Source organism: Periophthalmus magnuspinnatus, chromosome 1 (genome assembly GCF_009829125.3).
Source record: "Periophthalmus magnuspinnatus isolate fPerMag1 chromosome 1, fPerMag1.2.pri, whole genome shotgun sequence".
Lineage (NCBI taxonomy): Eukaryota > Metazoa > Chordata > Actinopteri > Gobiiformes > Gobiidae > Periophthalmus > Periophthalmus magnuspinnatus.
This window is the reverse complement of record NC_047126.1, coordinates 710275-723288: the sequence shown is the minus strand read 5'-3', so window position 1 is coordinate 723288 and position 13014 is coordinate 710275. Positions and strand designations below refer to the sequence as shown.

Sequence of the window (13014 nt, the reverse complement as noted above, 5' to 3'; positions counted from 1 at the left end):
TCCTGTTTCAGTCCTGGTTTAGTCCTGTTTCAGTCCTGGTTTAGTCCTGTTTCAGTCCTGGTTTAGTCCTGGTTTAGTCCTGTTTCAGTCTTGGTTTAGTCCTGGTTTAGTCCTGTTTCAGTCCTGGTTTAGTCCTGTTTCAGTCCTGGTTTGGTCCTGGTTTAGTCCTGGTTTAGTCCTGGTTTTGTCCTTATTCAGTCCTGGTTTAGTCCTGGTTTAGTCCTGTTTCAGTCCTGGTTTAGTCCTGTTTCAGTCCTGGTGTAGTCCTGGTTTAGTTCTGTTTCAGTCCTGGTCTAGTCCTGTTTCAGTCCTGGTTTAGTCCTGGTTTAGTCCTGGTCTAGTCCTGGTTTAGTCTTGGTTCAGTCCTGGTCCAGTCCTGGTCTAGTCCTGGTTCAGTCCTGGTTTAGTCCTGGTTTAGTCCTGGTTTAGTCCTGGTTTAGTTCTGGTTTAGTCCGTTCACTGTAGGTTGAATATTTTTGATAAAAGTTTCAGTGTAATGTCGTTATGTGACCAGCAGGGGGAGACACAGATCAGACCTCTGGGCGTAGACACATTTCACAGTAACTCCACATCTGAGGCCTGTTGGTAGAAGCAGGTTTAGTTTAAGTTTGGGCTAAGTTCAGGTTTAGTTTGAGGAAACTCAGTTTTGTGCCTCTGAAAAGAGGTTTGGTTTAGTTCAGTGTGAATCACCATGGTAACAGACTCCACACGGCGACCTGCTCTGGACCAGGGTAAGATCTGGTTTAGAGTTAGAAAAACCAACATGGACCAATCAGCCGTGAGCACAGTGCCATTTATAAAACTGCACAGACACAGCTCTGTCTTTACATTTTTAGTTTTATTTCACAAAAGTGGTGAAGGTTCCACAAGTAAAAGTCAGAACAGGCAAAGTAAATATCACATATGAAATATAAATGAGAAATAAATAAATACATAATAAAAATACATGAAAACATTGTGTTCAAATGGACTCTTCTGATTCCAGAACCTACAACATGGACCCACCTGGACCTGGCCCCGGGTCTAAACCCAGACCTGCTCCCAGCTCTGTGTCTCTGAAAAGAGACCGCTCCAGAAGTCCTTTTAAGATTAGAGAGGCTCCTCCTGAAGACCAGAGGTAAGACGGTCATTTTAACAGGTCTTTTCACACAGAGACCAAAGTGAGTAGGGCTGTTACTGTAGGCCTCCTCAGTCAGATCTTCTTTGTCCTGTGCTCCAGAGGGTCAGACTTACACAGACAGAAGTTTAAACTCCAGCAGAACACATGGGCTCCACCTCTCTACACTGGCCCTGAGGACTAGCACTGACAGGACACTCTCTCTGAGCTCAGAATGAGCTCGAGAGGGGCCAGATCGGTGAGAACGTAAATGGCTTCTCAAGAGTCCTGAAGGTTAAAGGTCATGATGTAATACTTTTATGAAACAGTTGACGACTCTGCTGTTTCATTCAAATATCCCCTGCAGCTCAGTATTGACACTTAACATTTCTTTTTTTTTTTTATTCTTTATTTATGAATTTTAGTGTTTAACAATGATATGATAATGATAATTTCCACCATAACACAGAACACATAACACAAAAGGAACAAAAGGGAGTGACCACCCAAAGTAAACCTAAAATAAACAACAATCTTCCATTTTGTCATATTCTTAAATAAAAATTGGGCATTTCTAGATTTACATATTCCACCCACTTCTCCCAACAGGACACAAATCAATCTTGCCTGTCATTCACCAACGCCGTCATCTCCTCCATTCGATAAATGTCCAATACAATTTCCCACCACATTGTCAAATTAGGTCCTTCCCGTGCCAACCATTTCTTTGTTATAGATTTCTTACTTGCAACCATCAAGGAGCCAAACAGGCATTTATCCTTTTTCATCCAGTCCTGTGGTACATATGACACTTAACATTTCTAAAAACACAACTTTCAGTGTGGAGAGTTTTGAAGTTTTGGCTGTGGGAACTTCATGACAGAACACGTTCCCCACGCAGTCGTGACATCACAGCAAGTCAGACACTGATCTAACCCGGCGCCTTCAGATCAACGTCATCCACCCATTTATCACTTACACAGTTTATATTCCACGAGGACATTTGATGGAACCAATCTCAAAAATGAAGTTTGTCCAAAACGTTTTGACTAAAGTATCTGGTGCAGTTTGGAAAAACATTTGAAATCAGGCAACGACTGTTCACTTTTAATCTGTACAAAATATAAAACCAAAAGATCAAATGTTTTTCCAAACTGCACATGCTCAGTGTTTAAAAAAACACAAAACACAATTAGTGGAATGGAGATACAAATGTTTTTGTTGTTTTTGTTCATGAAATTACTCTTGAAGCCATGTTCTGTTTTTGCTTTTTAACAAGAAATAATTAAGATCTTCTAAACAGGAGACATCTCTGTATGTTCTGTTCAAATGGACTCTTCTGGTTCCAGCTCCTACAACATGGACCCACCTGGACCTGGCCCCGGGTCTAAACCCAGACCTGCTCCCAGCTCTGTGTCTCTGAAAAGTGACCACTCCAAAGGCCTTCCTCCTTTATTTAGAGAGGCTCCTCCTGAACACCAGAGGTAAGACCTGCTTAATCCAGAGCTCTGGACATGTTCTCAGGACAGCGCCACCTGCTGCTCGTCCTTCATCAGTGCAAACAGTGATCCTGTGTTTGAATGGAGCTACTCTCAGTGTGAGACAGATGAGTTCAGGTGGGACAGGATCACAGGATCACAGGGTCTTCTACAGATTGTACAGAGGTCTCAGAGAATCAGCTGTTCTGAACCTGCCCTGAATCCACCATCAGAGTGAAACAACTGTCCTACAGGAGATGATGAATTTGACTTTTTTCAAGTGCATTTGACCAAAGATCAGCCTTTCTAACATATTTTACCAGCAGCACCCATAGTCTTTAGACCTGAGGCTCAAGTGTTTGTCCATCAGACCTGATGATGTAAATTGTCCCAAAGGCAGCTGGTCCCTGCTCAGAGGGACTCTCCTGTTCACTGTCTCTGTGTGTGGACCTCCTGTACACCCTTGTATTCAGCCCCACTGTGGTGCAAATATAAGAAGGCCACACTGCAAAAGCTCAAAGGATCTTCTACTGATGCCCTCAGAATGCTGCTGGAAAAGCCCAGGGCCAGTAGTGCCAGTCTCCTGTTGTGTCTGGGGTGAACACTTTTCAGGCTCTCATGACAAACCTGATGTTTACATGTGTGTCCTGAGCGTGTGAACTCTGTGGTGGTGATGCTGGTCCCAGGTTTAGTGCTGTGCAGAACCACTGCTCTTTATGGAAACACTGAGCTGTGTTTATGACCCAGTTTGACTCTTGTCTCCTGTTCTTTTATGGACCATGAGTGTGGAACAAATACATGATGATGCATTTATTGTTTTTTACAGGGAGCCAGGCCCAAAGGAGCAGCTGGACGCCATATTCAGGGTGAGTACCCCACGAGTGCAGCATGTGTGGGGTTCTGGGGGTGCTCCTCAGGTCCTCTCTTTGACTAAAACTCTTCTCTTATTGTTCCAGCGTCTGGAGGAGCAGGTCCTGAGGTTTGTCCAACAGCAGCTCCAGAGGCTCCACAGGCTCCTGGCCTCAGATTACCCAGAATGCACCGAGAGTGAGGAGGAGGAGAGCAGAGAGGTTCTGAACATCACCCTGGACTTCCTGAAGAGGATGGACCAGGAGCATCTGGCCCAGCGCCTGTTCAACAGTAAGAACCTCCAGATGCCCTCCCCGTGTGTCAGATGCCCTCCCTGTGTGTGTCAGATGCCCTCCCTGTGTATGATGCCCTCCCTGTGTGTCAGATGCCCTCCCTGTGTGTCAGATGCCCTCCCTGTGTGTCAGATGCCCTCCCTGTGTGTGTCAGATGCCCTCCCTGTGTGTCAGATGCCCTCCCTGTGTGTGTCAGATGCCCTCCCTGTGTGTCAGATGCCCTCCCTGTGTATGATGCCCTCCTTGTGTGTCAGATGCCCTCCCTGTGTATGATGCCCTCCCTGTGTGTCAGATGCCCTCCCTGTGTGTGTCAGATGCCCTCCCCGTGTGTCAGATGCCCTCCCTGTGTGTGTCAGATGCCCTCCTTGTGTGTCAGATGCCCTCCCTGTGTGTGTCAGATGCCCTCCTTGTGTGTCAGATGCCCTCCCTGTGTGTGTCAGATGCCCTCCTTGTGTGTCAGATGCCCTCCCTGTGTGTGTCAGATGCCCTCCCTGTGTGTCAGATGCCCTCCCTGTGTGTGTCAGATGCCCTCCCTGTGTGTCAGATGCCCTCCCTGTGTGTCAGATGCCCTCCCAAATGAATTATTACATGTTTAACATTATAACTCTTCTGTTTTTAAAGGGAGTAACGTTGGGGTTTGCAGAGACAAACTGAAGTCTGATCTACAGCAGAGGTTCAGCCGTGTGTTTGAGGGCGTGGCTAAAGCAGGAGACTCCGCCCCCCTGACCCAGATCTACACAGAGCTCTACATCACAGAGGGCGGAGCCTCAGAGGTCAACCAGGAACATGAGGTCAGACACATGGAGACCACGTCCAGGAGACCGGCCGCTCCAGAGACCACCATCACATGTGAAGACCTCTTTAAACCCCGCCCACACTCACCAGAGCCAATCAGAGCGGTGCTGACGAAGGGCGTGGCCGGCGTGGGGAAAACGGTGCTGACTCAGAAGTTGAGTCTGGACTGGGCTGAAGGCCACGCCCACCAGGACCTCCAGCTGCTGTTCCCGTTCACTTTCAGAGAGCTCAATGTGCTCAGAGACACACAGTTCAGCCTGGTGGGACTGCTGCACCACTTCTTCAGTCCATCCAAAGATCTGTGCAGCTTCCAACAGCTCCAGGTGCTCTTCATCTTTGACGGTCTGGACGAGTGCAGACCTCCTCTGGACTTCAGCAGAACCCGAGTCCTGACCGACCCCACAGAGTCCGCCTCAGTGCACGTGCTGCTGGTAAACCTCATCAGGGGGAGTCTGCTTCCCTCCGCTCGCCTCTGGATAACCACGCGCCCCGCCGCGGCCAATCAGATCCCTGCTGAGTGCGTCTCCGTGGTGACAGAGGTGCGAGGGTTCACCGACCCGCAGAAGGAGCAGTACTTCATGAAGAGGTTCAGAGAACAGGCCCCAGCCGTCATCTCCCACATCAAGAGCATCCGCAGCCTCCACATCATGAGTCACATCCCGATCTTCTGCTGGATCCTCTCCACAGTTCTACAGAAGCTTCTGGAACAAACGGAGGAACCAGAGCTGCCCCGGACTCTCACACAGATGTATGTTCACTTCCTGGTGGTGCAGGCCAAAGTCCAGAACATCAAGTATCACCAGAGATCAGGGGAGGACCTTCACTGGACTCCAGAGATCAGGGAGATGGTGCGGTCTCTGGGAAAACTGGCCTTTGAGCAGCTGCAGAAAGGAAACCTGATCTTCTACGAGTGTGACCTGAGGGAGTGTGGGCTGGACGCTGCAGCGGCCTCAGTGTACTCTGGAGTGTTCACACAGGTCTTTAGAGAGGAGCCAGGCCTGTACCAGGACAAGGTCTACTGCTTCATCCATCTGAGTGTGCAGGAGTTTCTGGCTGCTCTTCACGTCCATCACACCTTCTTCAGCTCTGGAGAGAACCTGCTGGAGTCACCACACTCCTCTGAGAGTCCAGACCCTGAAGCCTTCTACCGCTCTGCTGTGGACCAGGCCTTACACAGTCCAAACGGACACCTGGACCTGTTCCTGCGCTTCCTCCTGGGGCTGTCTCTGCCGACCAATCAGAGGCTGCTGCAGGGTCTGCTGACTCACACAGGAAGTGACCAGACCAATGAGGAGACAGTAAAGTACATCAAACAGAAGCTGAATGATAAGGATCTGTCTGCAGAGAGAAAACTGAACCTGCTCCACTGTCTGAACGAGATGAACGACCACAGTCTGGTGAAGGAGATACAGAAGTACATGAGAATAGGATATCTCTCTTATAGACACATGTCTCCTGCTGATTGGTCGGCTCTGTCCTTTCTCTTACTGTCCTCAGACTCAGACCTGGAGGAGTTTGACCTGAGGAAATACGAGGCCTCAGAGAGAGCTCTCCTGGGTCTGCTGCCGGTGGTCAGAGCCTCCACCAAAGCCCTGTGAGTCCACACTGTATTTAAACTTTATTTTGGGGGGACAGTAGCTCAGTGGTCAGAGCAGTGGTCAGAGGATCGATTCCTGCTCGGGACAAGTTCTGTGGTTGTGTCCTTAGGCAAGACACAACCACACCCACCTTGTGTAGTGTGAAAGTGGTGTGTGAGTGATTGTTGTGGTCAGAGGCCGACGGTGCAGCTTCTGTCAGTCTGCCCCAGGGCAGCTGTGGCTACAATAGTAGTTTACCACCACCGAGTGTGGAGTGAATGAATGACTATAGTGTAGCACTTTGAGACGTCTGTAAAGCATCATTATTAAACTCTTGTGTGGTGGTTCTAGTCTCTAATGTCCCTCTCTGTCCTCAGTCTTTGTGGCTGTGGACTGTCCCCTCACAGCTGTGGGCCTCTGGCCTCAGTCCTCAGCTCCTCCAGTCTCACACACCTGGACCTCAGTCACAATGACCTCCAGGACTCAGGAGTGGAGCTGCTGTGTTCTGGACTGAAGAGCGCCCCCTGCAGACTGGAGACGCTCAGGTGAGACGGGTCAATAGTCCCAAATTAACAGTTTATGAAGTTCTCAAACAGAGGATTTCAAAAGGTCAAAGACGTGTTGAGCTTTTGTCTCCTCTTTAGTTTTAAACTATGAAACCCCTGGATCATCGTTTTATATTTTGTTCATTTTAAACCTCATATTGATCTAAAACGACATAAAGAAACAAGTCCGTTGTCCTTCGATTCAGAGGCAGAACTTTACGTAGGACTGGTGTGGACATGTCCAGTGTTGAGCTGTCCGGGGACAGTCCCCTCTGATATTTATGTCCCCGCGTGGACGGCATCATGTCCCAACAGCATTCTGTGTCCACCTCATGTCTCTGTGTTTATTCTCTCCAGCTGATGTGCAGCAGACATCAGTCCCACTGTCATTCTGTCCCTTCTCTCCGTTCAGAGATCTGCACAAACTTTACATCAGTCCTTTTCCCTGCAGTCACTTCTCTGAGCGCTGAGGTTTTCACCTTTTGCTGTTGTAACGCGGGGCACAGCGAGCAGTGGGCTCTGGGTTTAGGAGCAGACGTGGATAAACACATGCACGGGCAGATCAGGGCCACTGGGGTTAAACCATTACAGTCTTTTTCTACTGGTGCCAAGCTACAAAATGCTGTTTATCTGAGGACAATCGCCTCACCTGAATACAGGAAATCTAGTCTCTAATGTCCCTCTGTCTCCACAGTCTGTCCCTCTGTGGACTGTCCCCTCACAGCTGTGGGCCTCTGGCCTCAGTCCTCAGCTCCTCCAGTCTCACACACCTGGACCTCAGTCACAATGACCTCCAGGACTCAGGAGTGGAGCTGCTGTGTTCTGGACTGAAGAGCGCCCCCTGCAGACTGGAGACGCTCAGGTGAGACGCCCCCATGATGCACTCTGCCCCCTTGTGTCCACATGAGTGTAATGCTGTGTCTTTAGGTTGTCTGGATGTCTGGTCTCACAGAGGGGCGGAGCTGCTCTGGCCTCAGCTCTGAGCTCCGCCCCCTCCCACCTGAGACAGTTAGACCTGAGCTACAACCATCCAGGACCCTCAGCCGAGCTCCTGACCGCTCTACAGGACCAGCGCCCCCTGCTGTCTGTCAGGTGAGACCACCCCCTGCTCTGTTGGTGTTGGTCTCTGGTCTCTCTGGTCTCTCTGGTCTCTGGTCTCTCTGGTCTCTGGTCTCTCTGGTCTCTCTGGTCCTGGTCTGGTCTAAACTGGACTTGTGTGTTTCAGGCTGGATCCTGCTGGAGAGCTCTGGATGGTTCCAGGTCTGATGAAGTGTGAGTCTTTTATTTCATTCACACAGTAAAGTGCTTATAACAGCTCATAGCATTATATTTATTATGTTTTTTCCATCATGTTTTGTCAGTTTTGTCTCTATCGTCTTCACTTTTCTTGTGATAGTTTAACTTGTCTTCTAATAAGGCTGATTTTACAGCCACTTCTTTAGCTTCATCATATTCTTCAGTGTTAAGTCAGTGCACTTTGCTTCTGTTTCCTTTTTCCCTGGTGCATATTTGTCTACAATGCCCAAAAGTGAGCTCATAAAAGTGTCTAAAGAAACCTTGACTTTGTGTCTCTTAGACACATCATTCCAATCAACCACTTCTCTCACAATATTATCACGAGCACATGCTTTATAAAACCTTTTGTATTTCAAATGTGCCTTCACTTTAGGGACTTTAACTGTCTTTGTGACTGCCATGAGTTTATGGAGGCTGAATCCAACAGGTACTGACTTAAAGTCTTTACTGTGGAACATTAGTGCAGATGTGGTCACTACATGGGGCTGTTGGAAAGTCGAGGTTGTTGGGAAAATTCTTGTATGAAGATGAACAATTTGAGTTGACACTTAACATCTGAAGCTTTGTCACAGATTTGACCTAAACATGTCAGAGCTCGTGCTTGAGTCACACATTACTTCATAATCATAACTATATTGGTGCTAACGCTGCAAAGACACAGGAACTGACCAATTCACAACAAGCTGCTATTTGTCTACTGCAAATAAACTAAGTGCATAATGTGCATCTGCCAAACCAAAACAACATCTGTATCTCCACAAACTCAGAGACTGGCTCCATCTGGATTAACATGACAAATATAAGACAGATTAGTCCTTATGTCGTGACTATATCTTACCTCCTCCTCAGAAGAAAAGCCTCCTGTGGGTCCCTTCTTAACGGAGTTATTTTTACCAGTAACGAGTAATCTAACTAATGACTCTTTCCTCTGTAATGTGGTTATAGTTACTGTCAGTGTAACGGGGCTCGTTATTTTAATGTGAGTCTGAGCAGGTCACAGATCAGACTCTCTCGTCTCAGAGGAGCTGTGAGGTTTTCCCTTTGTTTTGGGAAGTGAACAAGACGAGACGAGGGGTTAGAGACAGTGATCGGCTAAAACAGAGATTGACTGAAGGTCAATCAGAAGCGGCGCTAGGCGACCGTAAAGACTTTCCTTGGATTTTATTGGTTTAGAGCTGCACGAGGTCGAGTACTCGCTGTTTTCGACAAGAAATATGCAGATTCTTGTGGATTTTATGGATAAACGTGGTTATTTGGCGACTCTTTGTGGCGGGAAATCACATCCTGTCGTAACGGGTGTGTGTAGCGGACCAAGGGATGCAGACTCGGGGCAGATTTACGGTGTTTATTGACAAAAAGGTGCAGAAATGGGACAAAGTACGAACAGAGGGTGATACGGAGGTGAGCAGGAACACAGGAACGCAGGATCGCAGGAACACAGGATCGCAGGATCGCAAGAACGCAGGAACACTGGAACCGACAGGCATGAAGGGACGACAGGAACACAGGAACACAGGACCAGGCAGGCCAGACGGGCGTAGTGCAGAGCGGGCAGGAGACATCCAGGGCCGGAGCACGACAGGAACACAGGAACACTGGTGAAAGAGTTAAATAGTTTTCATGACAGGTACGATCCCACTAAACGTACAAACAATTACAACAAAATAATAAGATGAAATGTTTTGTGTTTCAGACTCCTGTGAGTTCTCTCTGGACCCAAACACAGCTCACAGACGTCTCCTTCTGTCTGAGGACAATCGGACTGTGACACGTGTGGAGGAGGAGGAGGAGTATCCAGATCATGAGGACAGGTTCACAGACGACCCCCAGGTCCTGAGCTGTGGGGGCCTGAGGGGGCGCTGTTACTGGGAGGTGGACTGGAGGGGGGAGGTTGAAATAGCAGTGAGTTACAGACGAATCAGACGGAGCGGACGGGAGAGTGAGTTTGGAGACAATGATCAGTCCTGGAGTCTGTTCATCATTGGTGGAGAGTACAGGGTTTATCACAACAGAACGTTTACACGACTCCCCCGTCGCTCAGTGAGAGTGTGCATGTCCTCTGGCAGAGTGGGCGTGTCCTCTGGCAGAGTGGGCGTGTCCTCTGGCAGAGTGGGCGTGTTCCTGGACTCTGAGGCTGGAGCTCTGTCCTTCTATGACGTCTTCTCTGATGGAGAACTGTTCCACCTCTGGACCTTCTCCTCGTCCTTCTCTGAGCCTCTGTTCTCTGGGTTTACTCTGTGGACAGAAGGTTCCTCTGTGACTCTGGTGAAAAAGACGAGACGATGAACTAAACACAAGAGAAACTGTATTTGTCCCACGATGAGACAGAACTATGAGAACCACAGATATGCAAGAGAAATAAAACAAAATGGAGCTTAAATGTAACAGTTTAAATTTGACTTTAAAATTTAAAAATACAGCAAATGAGCGACGGGAAAGAACATGTAGAGTTCTACTTCTTTACTTTGGCTCCAGACTGTTTTGGACCAGTGGATAAAGGTGAGCTGGTTTTTCTGTAGTTTCTCACTTAAAGAGGAGGTATTTACTCCTGTGGGGTATTAAAGAGGAGGTATTTACTCCTGTGGGGTATTAAAGAGGAGGTATTTACTTCTGTGGGGTATTAAAGAGGAGGTATTTTCAGGTCAGTCTCTAACATCTCTTCTGCACTGAGGAGTGAAACAGTTTAAATGAGGTTAAAACAATCACTGCAACTTCAAAGTTTGACACATCCAGGACTGAAATGATCCAAATGATTCTAGTGAAGGTGGAGTTTAAAAACACAGTGGAGCACTTCCTGTATCACCACATGATGACATCACAAGGTGGAACAGAGTGTTTTCAGTTTTAAATCTGTAGGTTTGTGTTAAACATGTGAGAATGAAACAAAACACAACTCCAGGTCTGTGTGTGACGAGGAAACCAAACGTCTGACTGGTGGTGCACATGTAAATACAGATTTAAGAATAAACACCATCAGATCACAGCGACCAAAGAGCCAATCAGGAGCCAGGCTGGTGAAGGCCACGCCCACTGTTTCCTTTAAGCTGCGTGTGCACAAATGTGCACAGTTGTGCACAGTTGTGCACAGTAGTGCACCGCTGACACGGTCTCCACAGAAAATCTGAGCTGCACAAAAAAATCAAACCAGAGTTGAAAATAAAATAAACACAACAATTAATTCTGCGCTTTTTTTATGTGAGTCACTGAGTGTGACCGGGACGAGCTCCAGACAATCATGTGACTCACAGACGGATCTGATGTCCTCATGTCTCCATGTCCTCATGTCTTCATGTCCTCATGTTCTTATGTCTTCATGTCCTCATGTCTTTATGTCCTCATGTCTTTATGTCCTCATGTTCTTATGTCTTCATGTCCTCATGTCTCCATGTCCTCATGTCTTTATGTCTTTATGTCTTCATGTCTTTATGTCCTCATGTCCTCATGTCTCCATGTCTTCATGTCCTCATGTCTCCATGTCCTCATGTCTTCATGTCCTCATGTTCTTATGTCTTCATGTCCTCATGTCCTCATGTCTTCATGTCTTTATGTCCTCATGTCTTCATGTCTTCATGTCTTTATGTCCTCATGTCTTCATGTCCTCATGTCTTCATGTCTTTGTCTTCATGTCTTCATGTCTTTATGTCTTCATGTCTTTATGTCTTCATGTCTTTATGTCCTCATGTCTCCATGTCCTCATGTCTTTATGTCTTCATGTCCTCACGTCTTTAATAATAATAATAATAATACATTTTATTTATATAGCTCTTTTCAGGACACTCAAAGTCGCTTCACAGTGGATACAATAATAAAATATCACAAAAATTTACAACATAAAATCAAACATTAAAACAATTTTGAACAGGTGAGTTTTGAGTTCTTTCTTGAAGGTGGGGAGGTCAGAGGTCACGGAGGGGTTTAGGTAGTGAGTTCCAGAGGGTGGGGGCAGCGATGGAGACGGCTCTGTCCCCCCAGGTTCGGAGCTTGGTCCTACAGGGCAGGGACGGGAGGTTGGAGCTGGAGGAGGCGAGATGGAGTGTGGAGGTGGAGCAGGTCTGTGAGGAGGGGCCAGGTTGTGGAGAGATTTGAAAGTGATAAGAAGGATTTTGAAGTGGATGCGCTGAGGGACGGGGAGCCAGTGGAGCTTGTGGAGGACAGGAGTGATGTGTTCACGTGAGCGGGTGTGGGTGAGGAGGCGGGCGGTGGAGTTCTGAATGTACTGTAGTCTGTTGAGGGTTTTGGATGGTGGACCGTAGAGGATGTTATTGCAGTAGTCGATTCTGGATGTAATGAATGCGTGGATGAGAGTTTCAGCGGCACAGAAGGTGAGTGATGGGCGGAGACGGGCTATGTTTTTGAGGTGAAAGAATGCAGTCCGGGTTATGTGCTTGACGTGGGGTTCAAATGAAAGAGTGGGGTGGAGGAGCACACCGAGGTTACGGATGAGTGAGGATGGAGAGAGTGTGGTGTTGTCAAAGTGCAGGGTGAAGTGTTGTGAGGATTTGGAGATGTCGTGTGGACCGATGATGATGGAGTCTGTTTTGTCGCTGTTAAGTTTGAGGAAGTTGTGATTCATCCAGTTTTTGATGTCTGTTAGGCAGTGGGTGAGAGTGGAGTGGATTGTGGGGTTGATGGATGTTGTGGAGATGTAAAGTTGGATGTTGTGGAGATGTAAAGTTGGATGTTGTGGAGATGTAAAGTTGGATGTCGTAGCAGTGAAAACGGAGACCGTGACGACGAATGATGTTGCAGAGGAGGAGGATGTAGGAATGAAGAGGAGAGGACCAAGCACCGAACCTTGGGGGACTCCCTGCTGCAGGGGGGCTATGGAGGAGGAGCAGTGGTTGAAGTGGATGAACCGGTTTGTGAGGTAGGACTGGAGCCAGAGGAGAGCAGAGCCGGTGATGCTGAGTGAGTTTTTGAGGCGGGACAGGAGGATGGAGTGGCTGATTGTGTCGAAGGCTACAGTGAGGTCCAAGAGGATGAGGATGGAGAGGTGGCCAGAGTCGGAGGAGAGGAGGAGATCATTTGTAACTTTGAGCAGAGCTGTTTCGGTGCTGTGTTTGGGACGGATGCCGGACTGGAAGG

General features: G+C 47.9%; 1 protein-coding gene across 2 annotated transcripts; it reads left to right on the top strand.

Annotated features, from left to right (window-relative positions):
- Positions 1-980: 980 nt before the first annotated feature.
- LOC117383394 (NACHT, LRR and PYD domains-containing protein 3-like) lies at positions 981-10318 on the top strand. 2 transcript variants are annotated; one of them, XM_055222325.1, is made up of 10 exons: positions 981-1117; positions 2446-2580; positions 3401-3440; positions 3531-3714; positions 4338-6105; positions 6466-6633; positions 7328-7495; positions 7561-7725; positions 7859-7905; positions 9623-10318. In XM_055222325.1, exons 1-10 carry the CDS (start codon positions 996-998, stop codon positions 10213-10215), a joined length of 3390 nt encoding a protein of 1129 aa, XP_055078300.1. In that variant the 5' UTR covers positions 981-995; the 3' UTR covers positions 10216-10318. The 2 variants fall into 2 exon arrangements, with proteins under 2 accessions (XP_055078300.1, XP_055078302.1); XM_055222327.1 differs by lacking the exon at positions 6466-6633.
- Positions 10319-13014: the final 2696 nt, after the last annotated feature.